The sequence below is a fragment of the Haliotis rubra genome, unplaced genomic scaffold (genome assembly GCF_003918875.1).
Source record: "Haliotis rubra isolate DU_JTF1 unplaced genomic scaffold, ASM391887v1 Scf144, whole genome shotgun sequence".
Lineage (NCBI taxonomy): Eukaryota > Metazoa > Mollusca > Gastropoda > Lepetellida > Haliotidae > Haliotis > Haliotis rubra.
In genome coordinates, this window is record NW_025765381.1 from 918,162 (window position 1) to 944,710 (window position 26,549).

Sequence of the window (26,549 nt, forward strand, 5' to 3'; positions counted from 1 at the left end):
GTTGTACAGTGCATGGATATCTGTCTAGTGCTGGTTGTACAGTGCATGGATATCTGTCTAGTGCTGGTTGTACAGTGCATGGATATCTGTCTAGTGCTGGTGGATATCTGTCTAGTGTATCTGTCTAGTGCTGGTTGTACAGTGCATGGATATCTGTCTAGTGCATGGATATCTGTCTAGTGCTGGCTTGTACAGTGCATGGATATCTGTCTAGTGCTGGTTGTACAGTGCATGGATATCTGTCTAGTGCTGGTTGTGCTGGCTGTACGGTGCATGGAGTGTGCATGGATATCTGTCTAGTGCTGGTTGTACAGTGCATGGATATCTGTCTAGTGCTGGTTGTACAGTGCATGGATATCTGTCTAGTGCTGGTTGTACAGTGCATGGATATCTGTCTAGTGCTGGTTGTACAGTGCATGGATATCTGTCTAGTGCTGGTTGTACAGTGCATGGATATCTGTCTAGTGCTGGTTGTACAGTGCATGGATATCTGTCTAGTGCTGGTTGTACAGTGCATGGATATCTGTCTAGTGCTGGTTGTACAGTGCATGGATATATGTCTAGTGCTGGTTGTACAGTGCATGGATATCTGTCTAGTCTGGTTGTAGTGCTGGATATGTACAGTGCATGGATATGTCTAGTGCTGGTTGTACAGTGCATGGATATCTGTCTAGTGCTGATTGTAGTGCATGGATATCTATCAAGTGCTAGGCAAATAGCGCTTATAGACACAACAAATTCACATTTATCTTAATTCAAATCGGTTTAGTTTATCTAGAGGTTGCATGATTTCATTTGTAAATACGGGTAGTGTGAGAACAAAAACTGACTGAACTTTCTCAAAACTGGATAAACCTTTTATGTTTTCTGAATGTCAGAGTCGTTTTCTGTCAAACCGCATTCTTTAATCTGAGACTATGTTAACAGAGTGTGGATGCAATCTCTCTTTGTAAAATATACAATGATTGTGCATAACTCTTTTCTTTGTGTGCACATTGGATACATTTGTTATGATATTCATGTTTTGTACATGTACTTTTTCAGCATGTTTCTCACTCTATGAGGATACAGCTATGCAATGTATGCATTCATGATAAACGACGATGTCGCAGGGTAGTGGTTTCTAGATAGCAACAGCTGTTATGTCAGTAGTTTGTGAATGTTTTGCATTCAAACATACGTTCACAAACACACAAACATACATACATACATACATACATACATACATACATACATACATACATACATACATACATACATACATACATACATACATACAGACAGACATATAGTTGCCTTGATTGGTATTACGTTTTATCAAAATAACAAACGAAGACACTTTATTTGCACTATGCAATAAAACATGTTCTCTACAGAATTCCGTTCTTGTGTGTGTATCACTACGACAGAGGAGGCTTAATGGGGATTAGCTATCTCCAATATGTTGTCTAGGCTACTGGTATGGCCTGTCATGTCATCAAACATTCCCACCTGTATTCCTATATGACGGCGGTGTTTATACATTTAGGTCCTGGTTCATAGCATAAGCAGTTACACACTGACGTACGGGGCGGTGGGGTAGCCTAGTGGTTAAAGCGTCCACTCGTCACGCCGAAGACCAGGGTTCGATTCCTCACATGGGTACAATGTGTAAAGCCCATTTCTGGTGTCCCCCGCAGTGATATTGCTGAAATATTGCTAAAAGCGGCGTAAAGCCCAACTCACTCACTCACTCACGTGCAGCCGGCCGTGCCTGAAAGGCTGCCCACCCGATCCCCATGTCAGTGTTTTACTACAAAAGTATACTAGCAATTGCTTGTTTTAAATCCCCACCGCAACTGGTTTGATGTTGTATTTTTACAGATAAAGACCTAACGACAGCCGTACAACAACATTTAGTCAAATTATTGTTAGTTCGCCTACATTGTTTATAGAAAGTTACGATTCAGAATGAGGAAACATTATATATTTTCTCCACGAGGAGCACTAACAAACAGCTGGGCGCCCATTGAAATCTGTTATGGTAATGTCGTCTGTCACGCTTGCATCGTGTCTATGCAAGGATGCGGGAAATGGGGTTTTCATCAAGACAAATATTGACTAAATACAGACGGAAATACAATGAGGCATGTATACCCGACGAATATTTCTGTTTTCCGTCCTGTTACAATTACGTTCCTAAGGCCACAACTATATACTCAACAACAAAAATTAAGCACCATTCCAATTTTCAATATTAAAGTATTTAATAATTCATAGTGTGATCCATATAATGCTTAAATATTGGGGCGGTCCTTTTTGGTTGAGTATATTTGGCATAAAGGGTAAAAATGGATTCAATAGTAAACAGGAGAGGGTAGTCCACCTGCCAAATTGTATTTTGTTTGAATGTAAAAATCCTCCTGATTATCACCGTCGGTTTGTAAGCAGCATACCCGAACTGTTATGTAACAAGTTTGATAAACCTCGAAGAACTGGGTGGATGGGTTTCATATGCACATTAAGCTGAGCCATACAGTTAAACTCTTGTTCAAAGCGCCGTTGGACCCAACACACCCACGTTTGGAGAATTATTACCTAGTTTTGTCTTCCTGCAAACGGGAGGTAGGGTAGCATAGTGGTTAAGGCGTGCGCTCGTCACGCCGAAGATTCCCCAAATAGACGCAACGTGTGAAGCCCGTTTCTGGTGTCCCCCGCCGTGATATGCGGCGTAAAACTAAACTCGCTCACTCACTCACCCTTCCTGTTAAACAAATTCGTTTTCCAATCTAAAATGCGTCACTCTGTCTTGAAGTTCTATGATAACGTAAATATAAACAAACTGAATATATAACGTGTCACGGTTGGGATTACACGTCCTCAGTAAAGTACAGATTCTTGTACGTATTTGGGTTGTGTTCGACCCGGGATTTAAACCTCAGAGTGAGGAATCTAATCACCCACACACAATGACATTGTGTGATCAAACTGAATATATTCACAACCACTTGGATTATTGCCATTTCAAACAATCGCGGTCCTGTCAACAACATTTTGTTGTGTATAGTGAGTGAGTGAGTTGGGTTTAACGCCGCTTTAAACATTATTCCAAAAAGACACTTGACTGGAACAGACTGTGTATTGGACGGGTAGTCAAACTGGGAGTAGTCATAATGTGCATGAACCGTTTTACACCGCTTTTAGCAATATCACGGCAGGGAACGCCAGAAACGGGCTTCACATATTGTACCCATGTGGGCGAGCAAACACTTTAACCACAAGGCTACCCAACCGCCCCTTGGACGTGAGCGAGGTATGTGGGTACAGTCCGTTTGATACAGAATGATACCGATGAATTGCAATCTAACACAAAAACAAATAGACATAAAACAATAAAACCAACGCGGACTGCAATAAACACAACAGACCAACTCTAGAAAAAAAATGGCATAATTTGTGTCACAAAAATAAAAAAGTTGTTTAAGAAACTGTCATCATATATTTGTGCGTTTTCCCAGTTTGTTACAAGGGCGCATTGGCAACTACAGGAACAGCGCGAAAAGCGAGATGCACGTGCGTTAACAGGTTCTCAACAAATTTTTGAGCTGGCGAGATGACACGTACCCCAGCTGCACAGGCAGTGCGCTGTATGTACTTAGTAATTGCATACTTGGGTCACCCCCTGTCATTTTCATCCTTGAAGAAATCATTCATTTTCTCTCACTTTGTCAATCAGCAGTAATCGCATGTCTCTGACGTCACTAGTGCACGTGCATCTCGCTTTTCACGCTGTTCCTTTTAGTTGCCATTGTTTTATGTCTATTAGTTTTTGTGTTAGATTGCAATTCATCGGTATCATTGTGTCTCAAACTGACTTACTTAGGTACTGACTTATCATATGTTATGGTTGTTACAATGTGTACAAAAGTAGTAGATTACGTGTTTAAGTAATGCATACATCTCTTTAGTAATTATACTATTCACACTTTGCTAAGGATCAAATCATGGATTCAACAGAAAACTATGATGTGGGGTCAAATTTGGTTTAAATATCTATGCTTATTGTAAGTATGGATCCTAGGTTTCAGTTTGTCATTTCGTCTTATGGATCCCATACCTGCTATTGACAAGTGTTGTGTACTTGTCAATGACTCGTTCCATGATTTGCAAAATGGTTGATTGGTGCCATGAAACCGTTTTTATGGTTACTCTTGTATCAAGTGCATAAGGTTAGATTAAAGTGAGTGTTTGCCTAAAGAGGGGTTACCATATTGTTATTTATCCAGTTTTAAATGGATACAATTTCAAATCATAAATCTACGTTTAAGTAAAGTTGTGAGAATTTTTGTGATCCTTAGTAGTGTGAGTAGTATAGTACGCTTGATCATGTATACAATTTTAGTGCATATAATCAAACATATGGTACATATTTATCTATACACTTTGCTTTAAGTTGTAAATGATTAAAAAGAAGAGAAATAATCAAATCTACAGTTCTTTTCAATAAAGAAAGCATTCTTTTGTAATTGATTAAAGAGTTTTGGAAAACAGGTTCACCAGTTATTCGAATATACACAACGAACACTGAATTCAAACGATTCGGTGCCCTGATAGTCGAGAGGCTGTACGTAGTCTTGTGGATAGAGTTCTCACTCGTCACGCCGAAGGTCTGGGTTCGATTCCCCACATGGGTACAATGTGTGAAGCCGATTTCTGGTGTCCGGGTTCGTGATATTGCTGGAATATTGCTAAATGTGGCGTAAATCCCAAATTACTACTTCTCACCCCAGACTTTCAAAATTGTTCAATGCATTTTTGCAAAGGTTAAGAATTCCTTATTTAAATCAGAATTAAAACAACAAGATGATAAAAGTGTTATCATGAGTCCTCACCTAACATATCTTGTGAGATGAACAATTTGCAAGTTAATTCAGATGTTGTTTACAGGCCGACATGGCAACGTTGAAATATGATCAGCTCTGACACGAGTGAAAACTATTTTTAGTTTCAGACACCGACTTGATCACAAGGGGTAGTTGATTTCATAGGCAACGAACCACAACACAAGGCACAAGGACATTGTCACATATTGTCACATGACCAACTGGACTTCACAGAGGATTCCATTAAACTTCGGATCACATGACAGTACATCTGATTCTACATTCTATGTGTTTTCATATTCAACTGAACAGAAAAAATATCTTCCTGCTTCATTACGACATTAATCTTCCTGTTTCGATACATGACACAAAAATGAAAGTGCTTGTGTGAATGTACATGTTAACACCATTTTCCGGTCATCATTATGCACGTGGAAAACATGCATCCCATACAAAGTGTGAGCGACTTTTGTCGTAGACACAATAATGCTTTCTTGACGGGCAAACAATCGGGTCAAAGTTCAACTGTTATGAAAACCTCCAAAACTTGCTGGCTCGTTACGTTTGTGATTCTGTCACGGTCTAATAGTCCAGCTTGAAGGTTCTGTCGTATGTGCTGTAGTCACGGACAGGGAAGGTCAGCTCTCAGTTTGCGAAGGAAATTCGGATTCGAGAGGTAGGTAAGCATATTACTGTGAATATAGATTGCCGAAACGTTATCAGCGCTGCATGTACTTTCATGGTGACAGGCAGAGCAATCAGTATATCATTATTATAGTTAGCAGGTGACATTGTGTGTTACTAGGTCATAGACGTTCTGCTATCTTAAATTGTCTTACTTTGACGTAACGATTATAATCCCTCGTCGGCTACAAATACTATCAGTTGTACCTTGACAGTCGGACTGTTCAGGCTGCACGTCCACGTGTATATAGCTTGTATCGTGAGAGGACATGGCTATTGCTTTTTATGTGCTTTTCCGGCATTCAGTCTATTCATAGACCACAAATAGACCTGTACTCGCCCTTGTGTAGACAGGCATACGTTAAACTAACATCGAACATTAGAGCCCGTTCATAATTTATTTCTAGGAGGGTGATAATGGTTTTATGGAGCAGCATGTACGATGTGACTGCCCTACTCCCCTAAAATTTATGTACAAAGTAAGTGACCCCCCTGCATGTCGTGTACAAAATCATTTCCCCCTTCCCCTTCCCATATTTTGTAAGCATACTTTTATCATATTTGCATGTACAGAATTGCTGACCCCCCTAGTACATGTGTTCAAAATTGATGACCCCCTACCTCCCCAGAACAAAATGAGTGACCCCTCCTCCCTTAAATTCATCACCACCCCCTAGCCATAAATTATTAACGGTCCCTTACCGTCCTGAATATGAACACACTTTCATCTTGTTACATTTGATACTGATAAGATATTACATATAAAGTAATATATACCGCTTGTTGATAGTAACATATCACTAGACAACTCGCGTGACATCTAGCTTGCTATCTGGTGTATGAGTTATATAATCTGTGAAATGATGTATAAACGAACTTATGTCATGTGATTCGACCCCATATGCATATTGTTTGTCTATGCTGTTTCTAAGAGTTTGTATCACAGAAATCTAGTTAGAACATGCTTATGATATTTCATCGAAACTTGTACATGTAAAGTTCAATATCTATTCATCTGAATGACCTACACTAGATCACGTGAGCACGGCGTCTGAAGGCTGGCTGACAATAGCATGGTAATGACCCTCTTTCTATATAAATATGGACACCACGCAAAGGTCAGTGTATGCATGCCTGTCTGTGACAGTCCCTGTGTACAAAGTTCGATGAATATTATCCTGACTTTGACTGACTCCCGGTTTTCACTACCTCGTCCGATATAATGACTTCCTATATGGTGACGTATGCAGCGCCGTATATCGAGGAAACTTCAGTCTAACGCGTAGCTGTCGAGACCTGTACCCATTTTTATCTGGACTGTTTGTTCACTGGAAGTCTTTCATAACCAAGAGTATTATGTTTTATGTATTATGGCTTTACAAACTATTCTAAATCCAGTGTTGCAATATCTCTGAGGGTTTATCGAATACTAATACCATGTACGAGAAAGGTAAAGCGGATTTATTCCCGGAACAATGAAATACTGAGACTTCAAGCTGGGATCTTAATCCCACACGATCCTGAAAAGCAAAGCACATGGCAAAGAAAATTTTCCTTGTCACCTCCAAAAGCAAGATAATTTCAATTTTTTGTTGAACCAGTTACTTTTTACCTTTCAGCTATGCTGTGAATGTTAGTCTATTTTCGTGCTCGTTATTGATAAGAGCTGATAATTTGAGCAGATAGCCAACTATTGAAGATTCGGTGTGTACTATATGTACTAAGTTTTCAATTTGTGATTTCATTATTACAAATACAGTACTATAAAAATAAATATGTAATATAATCAGCAACAACGTCAGTGTTTGAATGTGTTTCTAAACAACGCTAACATTAGACCGTCTTTACAATGGGGAATAACGTTCACAGTAATCTACAGTTATAACGAAGTTTAATGGCTACAAATTTTAGTTCGGCAGAATTTCGGCTAAAATGTACAGCTAGCGGGCCACTAAAATGCCAGTTCGTTATATGCGTCAGTTCGATATAAGCGTATTCGACATACTGTATATTCAATTGAAGCTGGACTAGACAATGTAGGAAAATGTCCGTGTTCACATGTTTTTTACCTCGCTGAGTTTTCATTATATTCATACCTGACGGAGGGGCGGTGGGGTAGCCTACTGGTTAAAGCGTTCGCTCGTCACGCCGAAGACCCGTGTTCGATTCCCCACATGGGCGCAATGTGTGAAGCCCATTTCTGGTGCCCCCCGCCGTGATATTGCTGGAATATTGCTAAAAGCGGCATAAAGCGATACTCACTCACACACTCACTCATACCAGACGGCCATTGTGACCAGTCAATACTCATTCGTATATCACATGTGTGAGGAAATTCACTGCATGAAATGTCTCACATGAACAATCATTCACGTTTTCACTTTCTACACAGCATTTACATTTATGAGTAAATATGTTTTTAACGTTCTGAAAGATGTGGATCTATGTAACTTTGAGCTTTTCGCGCACAGCAAGCTGAAACGCAAAGCATTTCGTGAAATGAGGCGTCAAACCAAGCTCACACTCTGACTAAGACACTGTCATAGCTCTGTGACATGTACCTTTCCTTGGTCATTAGAATGATTAGGGATTGGGTAGAGTACGGTTAATAGCTTCTGAGTACTACACATATCTTTTACTGCTTATTTATAGATGTAAAATACAAACACAACAATGATATACATGGTGAAGCTATTAAGATGTCACATAATTGTATACGGGTGTATATCTTATTTTTATAGTGGTGTCAAACAGGGTTGCATACTAAGCTCTGTTCTTTTTTCACATTTTATTAACAGAATTCGAAACTAGTCACAGACCTATTACGTGACAGAAAAAGTGTTGGTATGAAATTTTGAGTTGTGTTTATTATTACTAGCGTCGAAAACGCTTCAACCCCACTTGAAGCTGTTGGAAGCGGAGTTACATCAAACTCCATCACTTAGCATATGTTGAAAACGAGTGACGCATGCCCCTTTGATGTGATCTCGTGATCGTCAACATGTAGAACGCAGTTATCTCCCCTGGTTTGTGAACTCAAGCACAGTGCATCATCCCTTATCCCTTATCAACCCTTCCCTGCTATATTAGTGAGGCGGTATAAGCTAGCTGCAGTTACTACATCATGATCAGCTGAAGGTAAGACGTGCGTGGATAATACTGTGTTAAACGCTAGGAATAGGGATCGATATCAAATGACAAGCACATATACATGTAAATACAGGACGTTCTTGTATATGATGTTGAATAGGATGTCTCGAGATCGCCTGGTCCAGACTCGATTATTTACGGACATACATGCGGAGTATTGCTGAATGTGGCATTAAAAAAGGTGTGGGTACTAGATTGCTGATTAGAAAACGTGCACTGAATAATTAGCGACGTGGACGTGAACACATTCTCATGGGCGGCGAGTAGGTGGATTTACTCGGCGTTTAGCAATATCAAGAAACGGGCTTCACACATTATACTTATGTGGGGAATCGACCCCGAGTCCATGCGTGACAACCGAACACTTTAACTTCTCGGCTACTGCAATACCCAACTGTTCCTTGGACTTGGAAACAGGTGCAGTATCCATTGGGTGGCCTTACGGTTAAAGTGTACTCTCGTCTTCTTGTACATCTTGGTTCGATTCTCGACGATGGTCCTGGTTTCCTCGCTGTGTTATTGCCTGGTTATTGCTAAAATAGCAAAACATAAAAATACTCCGTGATTAATATGACATCATAAACAATGCACGAAAATTCGTCACGCTATGTCGAGCTATGCGTATAGATCCGTCATTTAAACGTATGATTTAATTGATAACTTATTAAACTACATGTATGTGAACATATGCATATGTAATTCTCCAAAGTTTATGTTAATAGTATGTTTTGAAATGGAAATGAACTAAAGCTTTATCTAAATGCATGATCCTATCTTGAACCTACGATATCGTTAAGTACCCATTACGAGGAGTAACTCAACTATTTTTACATGTCAAGTATTATTCTAATCCTTTCTCAATATAGATTTGGTAATGATATTGCAATTTATATACCGCAACACCCTGCACCACAGACGACATACACAAAGACCCAACGGGCGGTGGGTAGCCTAATGGTTCGAGACCCCTTATGGGTACAATGTGTGAAGCCAATGTTTGGTGTCCCCCGCCGTGATATATCTGGAATAGTGCTAAAAGCGGCGTACAAACTCTCACTCACTCACTCATCTATCTCACTCACTCACTCACTCAAACCCCCACCCTCTACCATATGTGAGTTACGACCACCTAAGCGCTTTCTATAACGGCCATGGTCAAGGGTTCAATGTCACTGTGTATTCAAATGTCATTCTAATAAATAAGGGCTAGCTGGATCGTCGATAATGATTAAAGGATTACCCTATGTTGAGTTAATCTACTGGCAGGGATTCGTAGCTGTGACAACTTACCGCTCGAGTTGGTTTCAGTTTGAGCACGCTAATTCTGCAACGTGATATGGAGAATGCAGTTGTATCAGCTAAGACCAATAGCAGTAACAGGATCCCTCAGGCTGTTCATATTTTACACTATAGCCAGTCCCAGTGAGTGAGTGAGTTTAGTTTTACGCCACACTCGGCAATATTCCAGCTATGTTTTGGCGGTCTGTAAATAATCGAGTCTGGGCCAGACAACCCGGTGATCAACAGCGTGAACATCGATCTAGGCAATTGGGATACGATGACATGTGTCAACCATGTCAGCGAGCCTGACCACCCGATCCCGTTAGTCGCCTCATACGACAAGTCGGCGTAAAACTAAGCTCACTCACTCACTGGGGACTGGCTATAAATGGTGTAAAAACAAGCAACAAGCATGGGTTACTGAAGATCAATTCTAACTCGGATCTTCACGGGTCAGTCCCGACGACTCCCCTGTGAATCGCATTACCTATCTTAAAGGATAATGTTGATGATAGCACCTTGAATGATAACATTCTAACACTGACCAATGTCGAGTTTCAAGGTATATTTGTTTTGTTTAATTTTGCCTGTTGCTTAGGTTAAATTCCATTAAAACATATTTTATTCTGCACTGGGCTCGAGATATTAAGACAATGATCGCCCCCTTCTATGGATTTACAAATATTAGCAATAGCTTTCTGGTGGGCTCATTGGTTGTAGGGGCGATGGGGTAGCCTAGTGGTTAAAGCGTCCGCTCGTCACGCCGAAGACCCGGGTTCGATTCCCCGGGTTCGATTCCCCACATGGGTACAATGTGTGAGGCCAAATTTCTGGTGTCCCGCGCCGTGATATTGCTGGAATATTGCTAAAAGCAGCGTAAAACCAAACTCACTAACTCATCGGTTGTAAGAAGTTTTGAATAGTGCGCGAGATTTCACTTGTGACCTTTCTTCCTCGTAGAAACGCGACAATTCACTATGCAGGGTTACATCCCCCAGACGTGTCAGAAGTCTCTCATGGTGGGTTCGCATTCCGGAACCTCCTGGCTATATCCAGGTTTGTCAGCAGCATTGCGCTGAGGCATCTTTACTATATAGACTTACAAAAGAAGAATTACTCAGTTGATCAGAGCTGTGAAGTTACGTCCCTTAGCTGTCAGGGTCGGCTCTTCACCACCACCAGTGAGGATCGCCGTTTAACTGGCCCGACTTGAAGTAGTCTCGGTATGTTGTTAGAGGTGAAATGTGGATAGGGTGAACACCTTTCAAAGTTTGTCACCGAGCACCATAACTGCTCGTTCGTTTGCAAATTTGGTGATACTGTCTCACATAGTGCTTTCCTCTCTTTTAAAGGCACAGTGTCACACATTTAAAAATATTTTGACCTATATTATATATATTGGGGCATATGTCCCTCACTTAAGCTTCCTATTGATGCAATAAAGACGTATCCCTTACGATTTTCCAGAAACCGATAATTAAAATTCCGAGGCGAACAACTTCAAACAGAACACTTGCCATACATGGAATGTAAACAATTGCTCCGTACATAAAAAACTGTCGCACGCGGTGTTATCAGTGTTTGCCGAACTGGTTATCAATCACAAATTTTGCGTTGGATATTCGTAAAGAGTGCTCCAAGGGACATAACTATATGGGGATCGCTAGAAATAATGTTCGGCCGGTATAGGGCGCGAGAGTCGATTTAATACAACGTTGCATTAATTCATTCGAATTCATTAATTTAATAAGTATTGTAATCTAAATACGTAATTCTTTTTGGAATAAATCATATGGTAGCTTTCCTGAGGGCTGATAGTTAGTACTATTGAGAGAAATGCGTTATTTATATTTACAGAATTATGGTGTGATTTAGTGCCTTTAAGGTGACACGTCGTGTTACAACGGGAATACTGTTCGCAGGTTACACACTTCATAACGCACTCACTCACTGTATACATGATAGCTGTTACGAAGGTCGGTATTTCAACAATAGTCATCGTGACTAGATTACTATATTTCCACAAGTCAAGTGGACTTTGTTGGTTACACGTGTACATGAACCTGTGAAGGTCCGGGTTAGAGTTGATCATCAGCAACCTATGCTTGTCGTAAGAGGCGACTAACCGGATCGGGTGGTCAGGTTCGCTGACTTGGTTGACACATGTCACCGTATCCCAACTGTGTAGATCGATATTCATGATGGCAGTCATTGTCTGGTCCAGACCTGATTGTTTTCAGACCGTCACCATAAAGCTGGAATATTGCTGAGTGCGGTGTTAAACAACTTACAATTAAAATATGCGTACATCAATGGCCGGCTTCATTAAACCACTGGCTTTGACATTTCCTAATTTCCTTCTACCCCAAGTACACACGGAACTGTTTCTTGCCTGTTCCTTTCCAGTTATGTCATGGAAGGATGTTTATAGCAATATACAGATTCTATGACCTAAATGTTGCTTCCCTCTCATGCATATTTATAAATAACACTTCCTACCAAAACTAAATTGGGGACCGCCTCCGTGGTGTAGTGGTTAGAGCGTCCGCCCGGAGAGCGGAAGGTCGTGGGTTCGATCCCCGACCGCGTCATACCAAAAGACGTTAAAATATGGTACTTGTTGGTCCCTGCCTGGCGCTCGGCATTAATGGGTACAACAAGGACTGGTCGGCTCGGAGTCAGTATAATGTGTCTGAGTGGGGTATTCATGCTTCACTGCGGCATGGTATCTCAGTGGGCTAGCACTATAAAACCAGCCTAAGTCTGGGCTAGTACAAGCAGCCGCACAAACACATACACACGCATGCACGTCGTCATATGAGCGAAATATTCTCAAGCACGACGTTAAACCCAATTTCACCTCACCTCACTAAATTGGGAAACACTAGCTCCACGTGGCAATAGTTATACAGTCATGACAAAGGGGTATGATAGCATGCATGCACCAAGTCAGCACCCCAGACCACCTCCTGCTGGATATTAACATGAAAGTATCTGGATGTTTTAGTGGTACCAGTGGTTACCTATGAACATAAATATTTTTTCTGGGTTACATCTTCTTTTTAAAAAAAAGAATAAAAAAAAGATGTAACCCAGAAAAAATCTCTATTTTCATCAAATAGCATCTTATAAAATGCCAATCAAGCATCTAACAGTTACCAAGGTATGTATATTTGCTGTGGGTTGGTCATTTGGCATTGAATATATTTAACTGTCACAAATTAACGAAATTTGACAGGTTTAACTATCATGTGTTTCAGACAATACCCAGCTGTATATATGCTGTGCATATCTTATAGACAAGAACTATTTAAACGCATGTGTAGGAATGTGCTGAATTAGCATGCTGTAGGTGATATATACTTGCGTTAAAACTGAAACAAGCAAATGATAATTCTGATTAGAATAGAATTTAATTCATGTGTAGTTACTAGTGATATAAATTTGTGATACTTTGAGTTTTATTAACATCACTTTATCGTTCTTCCATAATGGGATGGTGGGATAGCCTAGTGGTTAAAGCGTTCGCTCGTCACGCCGAAGACCCGGTTCGATTCCCCACATGGGTACAAAGTGTGAAGCCCATTTCTGGTGACCCCCACCGTGATATTGCTGAAATATTGCTGAAAGCGGCGTGACACTAAACTCACTCACTCACTATTCCATAATGTGACTGATATGTGAAAACATGTGCATGGACACAACCTAACTCAAATATGTGTTACTCTTTCAACCAAACCAAAACTACAGTAGGCAGGCCTGTCTTTTAATTTTAGGGAAATGGCTGTAGTTGAGCCCAAGCATTGTGTACAAGTCACATATACGTGCAATACTCAAGGAAAATGGGAAACCCTTCGGTTCTTAGGATGGGTAGGGACATCTGAAACACGCATGTTTTATGTGGCTTTAAACCCGTGAAGATCCGCGTTAGAATTGATCTTCAGTAACCCATGCTTGTCCAAAGAGGCGACTAACGGGATCGGATGGTCAGGCTCGCTGACGTGGTTGACACATGTCATCATATCCCAACTGCATTGATCGATGCTCATATTGTTCATCACTGGATTGTCTGGTCCAGACTCGATTATTGACAGACCGCCGCCATATAGCTGGAATTTTGCGGCGTAAAACTAAACTCACTCACTCACTTATGTGGCTTTAAACAGAATGCGATATGTTGGATGGAACAGCCGTTTTATAAAAGATGACCCCGAGTGGAAATTTCATTTAGAATCCAAACTGTACAACAATTTTAACGTCGTTAAGTTTGGGATATATCATCGTAAAATACTTTACAATATTAGCATATGCTTAAAGCAGGTGTTGCAAACGAGGGTGGTCTATTTCTTTCTAAATGAGGCTTGCTCATTCGAAAAACGAGGGACACACAATGTATTTTATGATGGTTCGAAGCGTCAGGTTGTGTATTGTTGTTCTCTTTGTGTTTGGTGTCGGTAATTGCTCGTAGAACAACCCGCCCGCGTTCAATTAATTATGATGGGTCGAAGTGACGTGGCATTGGTTGGCTAGTTATTGTATGCATTGACGCAGAGACAGGTATATATGTTCTGTATCTGGATTGATGCACACTACTAGGGATATTCCTTCACGTACGTGTTGACATCGCCAGCTCCAAAAAACAGAGGAATAGCGACCATTTCGGAATAAGGTGAGAAAACGAATTACGGTAGAACGTCACTTATCGTGACGCTTGTGTTTTCTTACATTTTCCCAGATAAACGAATGTCCGGATATCTGAATCTCGTCAATTACATCAATTACATTGCCCAATTATACGGTAGCTAAAACCACATCTTTTTTATAATGCGTAAGATTATCCGAGTGAAAATCTACACGGTATCACCTGTCAACTAACTTAAGTCCACCAACTAGCGAAAAGTAACTTGGTTTATGAAAAGTAATGAAAGTTGCGATTAAATTTCAATGGACATCATGGTTTGCCATTTATATTATGTTTCCTGTTCTACTAAGCATATGCATTGTGTAATAAGCAGGATTTGGATTATCGTATGTACTTGTTTCTATTTAGCACATTGCGATTTTTAAAATCACGGCGCTCGTCACTGTGGGGCGGTGGGGTAGCCAAGTGGTTAAAGCTTTCTCTCGTCACGCCAAAGGCCCGGGTTCGATTCCCCATATGGGTTCAATGTGCGAAGCCCATTTCTGGTGACCCCCCGACGTGAATTGCGTCATAATGCTCAAGATGGAGTCACCTGTGCTTGGCTTAAGAGGCGAATAACGGGATCGGGTGGTCAGGCTCGCTGCCTTGATTGACAGATGTCATTGTATCCCGATGTAGACCGATGCTCATGCTGTTGATCACTGGGTTGAGCAGCTGGATGATTGCTGAGTGCGGCGTTAAACAGCAAACAAACATCAAGATTGAGTCTATATGCTTTAAAGGGAATTAAAGCTTAGGTGAGGTGAGGTGAAATTGGGTTTAACGTCGTGCTTGAGAATATTTCGCTCATATGACGACGTGCATGCGTGTGTATGTGTATGTGCGGCTGCTTGTACTAGCCCAGACTTAGGCTGGTTTTATAGTGCTAGCCCACTGAGATACCATGCCGCAGTGAAGCATGAACACCCCACTGAGACACATTATACTGACTCCGAGCTGACCAGTCCTTGTTGTACCCATTAATGCCAAGCGCCAGGCAGGGACCAACAAGTACCATATTTTAACGTTTTATGGTATGACGCGGTCGGGGATCGAACCCACGACCTTCCGCTCTCCGGGCGGACGCTCTAAGCACTACACCACGGAGGCGGTCAAAGGGAATTAAAGAGGTGCGACGGGACACACACACACACACACACACACACACACACACACACACACTAGTTAGCGAGGCGCGTGTTGTTTTCTGTTCACTTCAAATGTCTCGTTTTATCCGAATATATATGCATTTATAATTTGGAAGTGGTGTTGCTGTGACAGCAGAAGTGAGTAACCCAATGGTTAAATCGTTCGCTCGTCACACCGAAGAACCGTGTTCGATTCCCATTTCTTTTGTCCACCTGCCGTGATATTGCTGGAATATTGCTAAAAGCGGGTTAAAACTATACTCACTCACTCACTCACTCACTCACTCACTCACTCACTATCTCACTCACTCACTCACTCACTCACTCACTCTGCGCGGTGTATTGCGGCGCCTCCGATGACTAGCCGGACCTGAAGCTTCACGTTCGCCATAACACGAAAGGGCATGTCTGGAACAGTCAATGAACAATGTTTTCACTTACAACTTAATTCGTTCGTCTTTCCATTTCACGTCATACATTTCCTGTTCTTCCTGTTTAGCGAGGGTCAGTCAAACGTTATCTTCAAGAAATGTTTGTGTTTCAGATCCAGTCTGAGTCTACTGCCAAACAGTGAATATGGACGCTGTAAGAGACCTTCTGGTGACCCGAGTGGGGCAAGTCGGAGCTGGGGCTCTCGCTGTGGCGGGCACCGTAGCAGCCTCATATCTTCTAAAGGGAGGACCGAAACCCATCCCGCTTGTCATCGACCCTCACAATCAGACTATAGATCTTGGGGTAGGTGTTTATTTCTTTGACCCCACAACGGAATAAAGATCTAAGCGAAGATGTTATTTGTCTGACCCACACATCCAGACTTAAGACATAGAGCCTGAAGTAATGGTAGATGTTTGTCTGACCCCACATCCAGACTTAAGACATAGAGCCTGAAGTAATGGTAGATGTCTGGCTGATCCAACATCCAGACTTAAGACATAGTGCCTGCAGTAATGATGGATGTTTATCTGATCGCACGACCAGACTTAAGACATAGAGCCTGAAGTAATGGTAGATGTTTGTCTGATCCCACATCCTGACTTAAGACATAGAGCCTGAAGTAATGGTAGATGTTTGTCTGATCCTACGTCCAGACTTAAGACATAGATCCCGCAATAATGGTAGATGTTTGTCTGACCCCACATCCAGACTTAAGACATAGAGCCTGCAGTAATGGTAAATGTTTGTCTGACCCCACATCCAGACTTAAGACATAGAGCCAGCAGTAATGGTAGATGTTTGTCTGACCCCACATCCAGACTTAAGACATAGAGCCTGAAGTAATGGTAGATGTTTGTCTGATCCCACATCCAGACTTAAGACATAGAGCCTGAAGTAATGGTAGATGTTTGTCTGACCCCACACATCCAGACTTAAGACATAGAGCCTGAAGTAATGGTAGATGTTTGTCTGATCCCACATCCAGACTTAAGACATAGAGCCTGCAGTAATGGTAGATGTTTGTCTGACCCCACACATTGTCTGACCCCACACATCCAGACTTAAGACATAGAGCCTGAAGTAATGGTAGATGTTTGTCTGATCCCACATCCAGACTTAAGACATAGAGCCTGCAATAATGGTAGATGTTTGTCTGACCCCACACATCCAGACTTAAGACATAGAGCCTGAAGTAATGGTAGATGTTTGTCTGATCCCACATCCAGACTTAAGACATAGAGCCTGAAGTAATCGTAGATGTTTGTCTGACCCCACACACCCAGGCTTAAGACATAGAGCCTGAAGTAATGGTAGATGTTTGTCTGATCCCACATCCAGACTTAAGACATAGAACCTGAAGTAATCGTAGATGTTTGTCTGACCCCACACATCCAGACTTAAGACATAGAGCCAGCAGTAATGGTAGATGTTTGTCTGACCCCACACATCCAGACTTAAGACATAGAGCCTGCAATAATGGTAGATGTTTGTCTGACCCCACACATCCAGACTTAAGACATAGAGCCTGAAGTAATGGTAGATGTTTGTCTGACCCCACATCCAGACTTAAGACATAGAGCCTGGGAAGTAATCGTAGATGTTTGTCTGACCCCACATCCAGACTTAAGACATAGAGAGCCTGCAGTAATGGTAGATGTTTGTCTGACACATCAGACTTAAGACATAGAGCCTGCAGTAATGGTAGATGTTTGTCTGACCCCACACATCCAGACTTAAGACATAGGGAGCCTGAAGTAATGGTAGATGTTTGTCTGACCCCAAATCCAGACTTAAGACATAGAGCCTGAAGTACATAGTTTGGTCTGACCCCACACATCCAGACTTCTAAGACATAGGCCTAAGTAATGAGATGTTTGTCTGATCCAACATCCAGACTTAAGACATAGAGCCTGAAGTAATGGTAGATGTTTATCTGACCCCACACATCCAGACTTAAGACATAGAGCCTGAAGTAATGGTGGTAGATTGTTTGATCTGACATCCAGACTTAAGACATAGAGCCTGGAAGTAATGGTAGATGTTTGTCTGACCCCACACATCCAGACTTAAGACATAGGAGCCTGCAGTAATGGTAGATGTTTGACTTAAGACATAGAGCCTGCAATAATGGTAGATGTTTGTCTGACCCACACACACATCCAGACTTAAGACATAGAGCCTGAAGTAATGGTAGATGTTTGTCTGACCCCACATCCAGACTTAAGACATATAGAGCCTGGAAGTAATGGTAGATGTTTGTCTGACCCCACACATCCAGACTTAAGACATAGAGCCTGAAGTAATGGTAGATGTTTGTCTGATCCCACATCCAGACTTAAGACATAGAGCCTGAAGTAATGGTAGATGTTTGTCTGACCCCACATCCAGACTTAAGACATAGAGCCTGGAAGTAATGGTAGATGTTTGTCTGACCCCATCAGACACATCCAGACTTAAGACATAGACATCCTGCAGATAATGGTAGATGTTTATCTGACCCCACGACCAGACTTCTAAGACATAGAGCCTGCAGTAATGGTAGATGTTTGTCTGACCCCACACATCCAGACTTAAGACATAGAGCCTGCAGTAATGGTAAATGTTTGTCTGACCCCACATCCAGACTTAAGACATAGAGCCTGAAGTAATGGTAGATGTTTGTCTGACCCCACACATCCAGACTTAAGACATAGAGCCTGCAGTAATGGTAGATGTTTTTTTTATCCCAAAATCAGACTTAAGACATAGAGCCTGCAGTAATGGTAGATGTTTGTCTGACCCCACACATCCAGACTTAAGACATAGAGCCTGCAATAATGGTAGATGTTTATCTGACCCCACGACCAGACTTAAGACATAGAGCCTGCAGTAATGGTAGATGTTTGTCTGACCCCACATCCAGACTTAAGACATAGAGCCTGCAATAATGGAAGATGTTTGTCTGATCCCACACATCCAGACTTAAGACATAGAGCATGCACTAATGATGGATGTTTGTCTGACCTCACGATCAGATCTGTTGGTAGGTGTTCGTTTGTTTACCCCCAATCAGACTATTAATTTGTAGAGACAGAGGCAAGACCTTGACAGTAATTCGCTTAAACGTAATTCGCTCATTCACTTGTAAGGGGGGCAGTTAATTACTGTTTCTCATTTCCTGCCCGACTTAAATTATGTGAAATAATACAAACTTTTCTGTCTTAATTTCCCCTGCCACTGTGGAAATCTATTCATTGATATGATGAATAAAATGATTTTACCCTCGCACACGCATAACGTTCAGGTCAGATTGGTCGTTTTTTCATTTAAATTTCATGGAATTATATGGAAGAAGGTAAACAATTAATGGGGACAAATACCATACTGATACCTTCCTCCCCGTTGGCTCTTTAGCTAGTTAAATTTGGAGATGAGAAACACATAAAAATACGATGAGCAAAGATTTTATCCTGTTTATATGCATTGCAATTCGTGCAGTAACTGGAATCTGTTATACAGAGCGGGTGGCGGGGTTGCCTAGTGGTTAAAGTGATCGTTCGTCAAGCTGAAGGCCCGGGTTCGATTCCCCACATGGATACAATGTGTGAAGTGCATTTCTGGTATCCCCCGCCATGATGTTGCTGGAATATTGTTAAAAGCGGCGTAAAACTAAATTCACTCTCTCACTATACAGGGTGGGGTGCGAGCGTCTTCAAAGATGAGTGACTTCAAGGAGAAGAAGCCAATGGAACGTATTTCTGACGAAGCGGACACACTGTACACGATCTTCCTCTGTGGTCTCAAGAAGTCACGTGAGTTGTTAAAGCACGAGAACTCTTAGAGTGTCATGAATGTCCGACCATGGACCCTAGTATGGTGATCTACCTTCAGTTGTTGGTGATCTATAGCCTATTTTTATATTGTGTTGTCCCCTATAGTTAAAATGTTTTAGATTCAATTACTAGTTTTACATGTATATCTGTGATACCCTAGTTGCTTTACTGTCCTTTGTCGGCAGGTTTTTATACTATCTATATATATTCTATTTTAATGTCAAGTGTTCTCGTCACGATATGGCTGATATATTGCCGATGTGACGTTAAATAATAACTCACTCACTCATGAATGTCTGATATAAGCAGTGTCCTCATTTTCTCAGACTTACAATAACGCCTCAAGAAGGAACATTATTTCCCAAACGCACACAGTCGGTGGTATAGACTACCAGTTGTCCGACTTCCATTTCTGTGGAAGCCGCGGTGGCTGAGCGGGTTAGGCGTCTGACTTTGTGTGCTGACGATTAGGCGCCTGGCTCTGAGGGTGTGGGTTCGAATCTTTCTTTACTTAGAAAGTGTAATCCCAAATGTAACTGTTACATGAATGGAATGTAGGTCATTCCCAATGCTCTTATAGACAATACGATGTATGCCGCTAATATCAACCGGTCTCTGCATGAGTTTTACCTCAAAGAGGGAATTGTCAAGTTACATATAATCACTATCAGCTATTCAATACACGCACAATAGTTGGTATCGACTTTGGCAGACGAGCTAGATGCTTTAGAAATAGGTTTTGTGCGGAAAACCTTGGAATCGTCCATATATATTGACAGTAGTAGGTGACCTCGCCAAGATGGATACTACCATGCCAACTGTCGGGCATTTCCCGATTTCAGTATGTCGCATCGCTGAGTTATCAGTCAAGCAGAGAGTTAATGAATTGACAGTATCATGGAATTGGCACACTTGAATCATTATCTTCATCAGCTGATGAACGTCAACAATACAACGTCAGTCTTAAAATATTGACAGATCTCACCCAGATGAACACTAGCAAGCTGACTGTCGTCAACTGCATTCTTCCAACAGACACTATGAAGCCACCAGCTTGCGGCGTGCATGTGTATGTTTCTTGTTGCATTTGTATGGGTTGGGGCTATGCAAGATGAAAACACAGGTCATGGTATACTAGAACGTGCTTCTTGTGTATACGAAAATATACGATGAGCATGTAGTAATGGTATAGCATTGTATGAAATGTATCCACGAAGTTGGTAAATATCTGCAAACATACGCAAATCCACTCAAAGCACGTATTTCCTACAGTGTTTTCGTTTATTTCAATATTGTACAACCAGCTTCTGGTCCTGTGCCAGCTGTGAAGAGTTACGTACCTTAGACGTGTCTGGATCTTCTGATCCTGGATTCGAATTCCCAATCTGCGAGATCATGGTCTTTGGTTTTGCAACTTGTTGATGCAAAAGAAATGCAAAGTCCCCCAAATATTGATCTCTTTGTTTCTAAAGGCGGATCAGTGACCGAAGCCCTGATGTTGACCTGCACTGAATCTGTTTTAGAGCTCAAGACAGCTTTTTGCAACTGAACCCTCCCTTCCGCTTATGGACAACCACAAGAGCCATTACACTGATGCCGTCGTCGAATCACTCAAATCCTTGAATGCGGCCACCAAGCAAATCCCACCAAAAACCAAGTCCTACCTGCAACCTCTGGATGTATCTGGCGGAGTTAACACCCATTCAAAGCTGCCATGAGTAAGCAGTGGCAGAACTGGTTAATTAATGGTGAAAAAGAATTCACTGTCGCCGGCAACAGGAAAAGACCATCATGCGAAGTTTTGATGTACACGGTATCTGAATCCCCTGATGCAGTAGCTTCTATCTCCCCAACGGTTGTCGAGAATTCGTTCAGATTGTGTGGTGTAGCTGAAAGGGAGAACAGGTTCCACTGGTGCAACTGAACTCCAGGCTGCCAGATGTTCTTCAGTCGGACTAAGGTCTTGTACTGCCAGATGATGACCAGCTAAGTGACGACCCTTTCGAGGATTCCAGTTCAGAAGATGGTGATGCTGATTGACAGATGAGGACCAGATGATGAAACCTCAGTGACGAGTCGTTTAATGTGTTTCATTTAATTTCAACGCAGCAGTTTGAATTTTAAAAGAGTTCTCTCAAATTATGATAGTTATGTTGAAAGGATGATTGAATTTGTTCATGGAATAAGATTCGTTCCATTAAAAGTTAAAAAGAAGTTTTGTTGTATTTTACTTCATCTCGAATTTCAGCCAATTTAAGCCCAGGGCTTAATTTCAGAAGAAATAAATAAAAATGTTTCTCAGATGATACGGATGAACACCTTTTCTTCATTTTGTCTGGAATCCAATTAGGATACAGATATGAATATACCAAATACAGCGTTTACCTTCAAATTCCCTTTGTTCTATGTAGGTCACAGAAAGTGTCTCGGCAAAAGAACAGGACCTAACAATGAATATGAATACCTGACATATCAGCAGGTAAGAATTCGTATAAACACAGAGCAGTAAAACTAGTTCTTGTCCGATATGCTTCATGAATTTGGGGCGGTGGGATATTTTGTTGTACGGTTGGAATCCCGTGACCTTAATAACGTGAACCATCTGCTAATTAATCATAAAGCTTGACGTAACATACTCTTCAAAACAAGTCGGGGAACTTCGTTTTCAGTTTACGATTGGGAGATACATCGGAATCAATCAATGTTGATATGATAATAATGAATGTTTTGATAGTACATCACCACTTGCACTTCCTTAGTGACCATAGTCGTTTGTACAGTAATCGCGCTAGGAAGATGATTGGTGTATGACGTGAAGTTTGAATGTGAACGATTTTCATTCTCAAACAATAAAAAGGTTAGAAACATAATTAATGGTCTACAGTGATTTATCGACCTTCTTGAAAACAGTCAAAATCAAGAATGCCACCCCATGCACGTGTATGGGGCTACTGCGTTGTGCACGTGCATTCCATGCGTTGTGTTGAGGGGTAGCGATAAAGAGAAATGGTGGTGCGTTCATAAGATTTCTGTCTTTGAAAAGTTTGTTAAAGCTTATACGTAGCAAATTGAAAGTTCACGTTCCCCTACTTTTTTTTAAATGTAATTGAAATATATATACTAGTAAAAGATGCATAACACTTACAGTCTATGCCCCAAGTAGATGAAGCTGTGTTAGCACGGTAAACAACACTTATTCACCTGATTACAGGTATACGACAGAGCACGTGCCTTCGCCTCCGGGTTGATACAGCTGGGTCTGAAGCCACACCCAGACACGTTTATTGGTATATACAGCATCAACAGAATAGAGGTGAGTGACAGGTACCCACAACTCATGGGTCGGGTTAGTAGCAGATGTTTTGAACTGTATGCTTTGTTGACAATATTATTGTCTCGCTATTCACATACGTATGTTCTGTTGACAATGTTATTCGCTATTCAAATACATGTGTTCTGTTGTCAGTATTATGGTCTCGCTATTCACATACATTTGTTCTGTTGACAATATTATTGTCTCGCTATTCACATACGTATGTTCTGTTGACAATGTTATTCGCTATTCAAATACATGTGTCCTGTTGACAGTATTATGGTCTCGCTATTCACATACATTTGTTCTGTTGACAATATTATTGTCTCGCTATTCACATACATATGTTCTGTTGACAGTGGGTGTTGGCAGAGCAAGCATGCAATGCCTACTCCATGGTAACAGTTCCCCTGTACGACACACTAGGACCAACGGCTTGCCAGTACATCATTAACCTCTGTAAGTTAACGTCTACTCCTCTGAGAAGCAATTATTGTGCAAAGTTGCGTCCCTTGAACACACCAGGATCCGCAATATTCCAGTTTCGGCCTGATCATCTGCCATGGTCATCAGCGCCATACCGGTGTCGATTGATAAACGGGGCGGTGGGGTAACCTAGTGGTTAAAGCGTTCGCTCGTCACGCCGAAGACCCAGGTTCGATTCCCCACATGGGTACAATGTGTGGGGCCATTAATGGTGTACATACGTACCTTTGGGGTGATGCTTTGAAGATAGTGTTACAGCACTATGGCATTTTATTTAAATGAATGTAATAATCAAGACGATCGGATGGCTCTATTCTCAACATATGCAAAGTGTATATAAGCCTACAACCACACGTAATATGGCTAGAATATTGGTAAAAGCGGCGTAAAATTATACTCACTCGCCCTGCTGCTGCAGCGGTGCTGGTGATGTGTTAGAAACACCGTCTCACTAACTTCTTACAGCGGAGATGGCGACCGTAGTGTGTGACACGTCAACGCGGGTTGAGAGGCTCCTCGACAGCGCCGAGACGACACCGTCCCTCAAGACTATCATCATCATGGATGACCCAACCAGTGACGTCATCAAGCAGGCGGAGGCTCACGGGATAAAGATACTCTCATTTGCTGAAGTCGAGGTGATTCTACTCGTTTATGGATATTATCAAATTGTATATGTGGCTTAAAGGGAAGGGCATAAAATCAAACAAGTCGAAGAATTAAGAACCATCACGATGTTTCTACATCTTCAGATTTTTAGGACCGCCTCCGTGGTGTAGTGCTTAGAGCGTCCGCCCGGAGAGCTGACGGTCGCGGGTTCGATCCCCGGCCGCGTCATACCAAAAGACGTTAAAATGTGGTACTTGTTGGTCCCTGTCTGGCGCTCGGCATTAATGGGTACAACAAGGACTGGTCGGCTCGGAGTCAGTATAATGTGTCTCAGTGTGGTATTCATGCTTAACTGCGGCATGGTATCTCAGTGAGCTAGCACTATAAAACCAGCTTCAGTCTGGGCTAGTACGAGCAGCCACACATACACACGCATGCATGTCGTCATATGAGCGAAATATTCTCAAGCACGACGTTAAACCCCATTTCACCTCACCACAGACTTTTTAAATTCACCTGCTGTTGATACCGACCCTTAAATTTGTTCATATTGACACAGCACATAATATTTAGTTCCATTCAGGGGAACTAAGATTGTTATTTTGAGTATGACTTTTGGATGTTTTGTTCCACAGGCACGCGGCAAAGAGAAACTGCAGATTCCAGTGGTGAGTTTAGTTGTTAGAAACGTCCGTACAATCCTCATGTTGTTAACTTCAGTCACTAAGTAATTAACTATTTTTCGAGAGGAAAAATGAGCATGTACACACAATGTTGAATAGACGCAGAAATATATATTTTACGTCCAAGCGGACATAAAAAATATTCATTGTACGAACGTATTGACAAGAAATATATATCAAGTAACTGAAGTCCTTATTGAATTGCAAGACCTCAACATTTCTATAAGCACTCTTGAAAAGAATTACTGCGTTTCCCAAGGACCCATAGTTTGTTTGTCAACGTAAGTCCATGAGGTAGGAAAAATATATTCATAAGTCGGATTCCAAACTCTTTGCACGTCATGTTACATCTGAGTTTCATATTTTGTGAAATAGTGATTGTATGTAAAGATTTATAATTTGATTCTTCAGCCTCCCAAACCATCAGACCTGGCGACAATTTCCTTCACAAGTGGAACAACGGGTAAGTACTAAAGCCAAAATAGTCGTGTGTATTTATCCCAAGTTGGTTCTTAGAGCCGGCCAATGTGGATCGGTCGATCGGGCAAGGTGACTTGGTTGAGAATGTTGCTTGGCCAGGACGGCTTACAAGCCGCAGTGATATAGTGTTGAATTCACTCAACCGCAAAATGATTATGCAATAAATATGAAATATGCTAAATTATTACGTTAACATTGATTTCCATTACTACTGGCGACAATACAGCATATTAGCAGACTGAAATCAAATATGAAGAAATATAAACAGCTAATAACTAATGCATCACTAATATTCATGTATAGTATACGAACGAGGCCTGTTGTTTGACCTTGAAAACAAACGTTAGCCACCTTCTATGAGGTTTGCTGCTACAAAAACTGCTGCATGACGTTAAATAAATGTAATTAAAGAACGATATGTGAACGTAAACATGCACATTGCAGTCAGGTGTGACATCCAGTTGTTATGAAATGAAGTACACACGATAACTAATTATCCAAATGCAGATATGGGCGGTTGGTTAGCCCAGTAGTTAAAGCGTTCGCTCGTCACCCCGAAGGTTCCCTACATGTGTGAAGCCCGTTTCTGGTGTCCTCCGCCGTGATGTTGACGGAAAATTGCTAAAAGCGGCGTAAACCATGCAGACTTACTAACTCCAATGCAGATGGTCGAGAACTGCGATAAAAAATGAACTTCGTTTTGTTGATCAGCAATCCGATATCCGATTTCATAATCTCTAAAGAAATGCCAACATCCCTGATCTAAATATTACTATAAGTTTGGCATGAAATGCATGTGGACCCGGTGTTTTGTAAATATCTCATCCAATGATCCAATCGATCTCAAACTGTGCAAGTGGATGTTTTGTCAGACAACCTAATCACATTGTAAATCACCGATTTTATGCATTTGTATTAAAGAATC

The 26,549-nt window shown here is 41.4% G+C and overlaps 1 protein-coding gene across 3 annotated transcripts in view; it reads left to right on the forward strand.

The window, feature by feature from the left end:
- The first annotated feature begins 5,266 nt into the window (after positions 1–5,266).
- Positions 5,267–26,549, forward strand: part of LOC124269329 (long-chain-fatty-acid--CoA ligase 1-like) — a 54,009-nt gene continuing 32,726 nt past the window's right edge. Inside the window, exons 1-9 of one of the 3 annotated variants that reach the window (XM_046704342.1) lie at positions 5,267–5,542; positions 16,351–16,541; positions 19,915–20,032; positions 22,465–22,532; positions 23,265–23,366; positions 23,726–23,825; positions 24,318–24,490; positions 25,097–25,129; positions 25,556–25,607. In XM_046704342.1, the coding sequence (XP_046560298.1) occupies positions 16,383–16,541; positions 19,915–20,032; positions 22,465–22,532; positions 23,265–23,366; positions 23,726–23,825; positions 24,318–24,490; positions 25,097–25,129; positions 25,556–25,607 (805 nt within the window). In that variant the 5' untranslated portion in view covers positions 5,267–5,542; positions 16,351–16,382. Of the gene's footprint in view, positions 5,543–8,624; positions 8,685–16,350; positions 16,542–19,914; positions 20,033–22,464; positions 22,533–23,264; positions 23,367–23,725; positions 23,826–24,317; positions 24,491–25,096; positions 25,130–25,555; positions 25,608–26,549 lie in introns of those variants that run through there. The other 2 variants (XM_046704340.1, XM_046704343.1) reach the window with 2 other exon arrangements.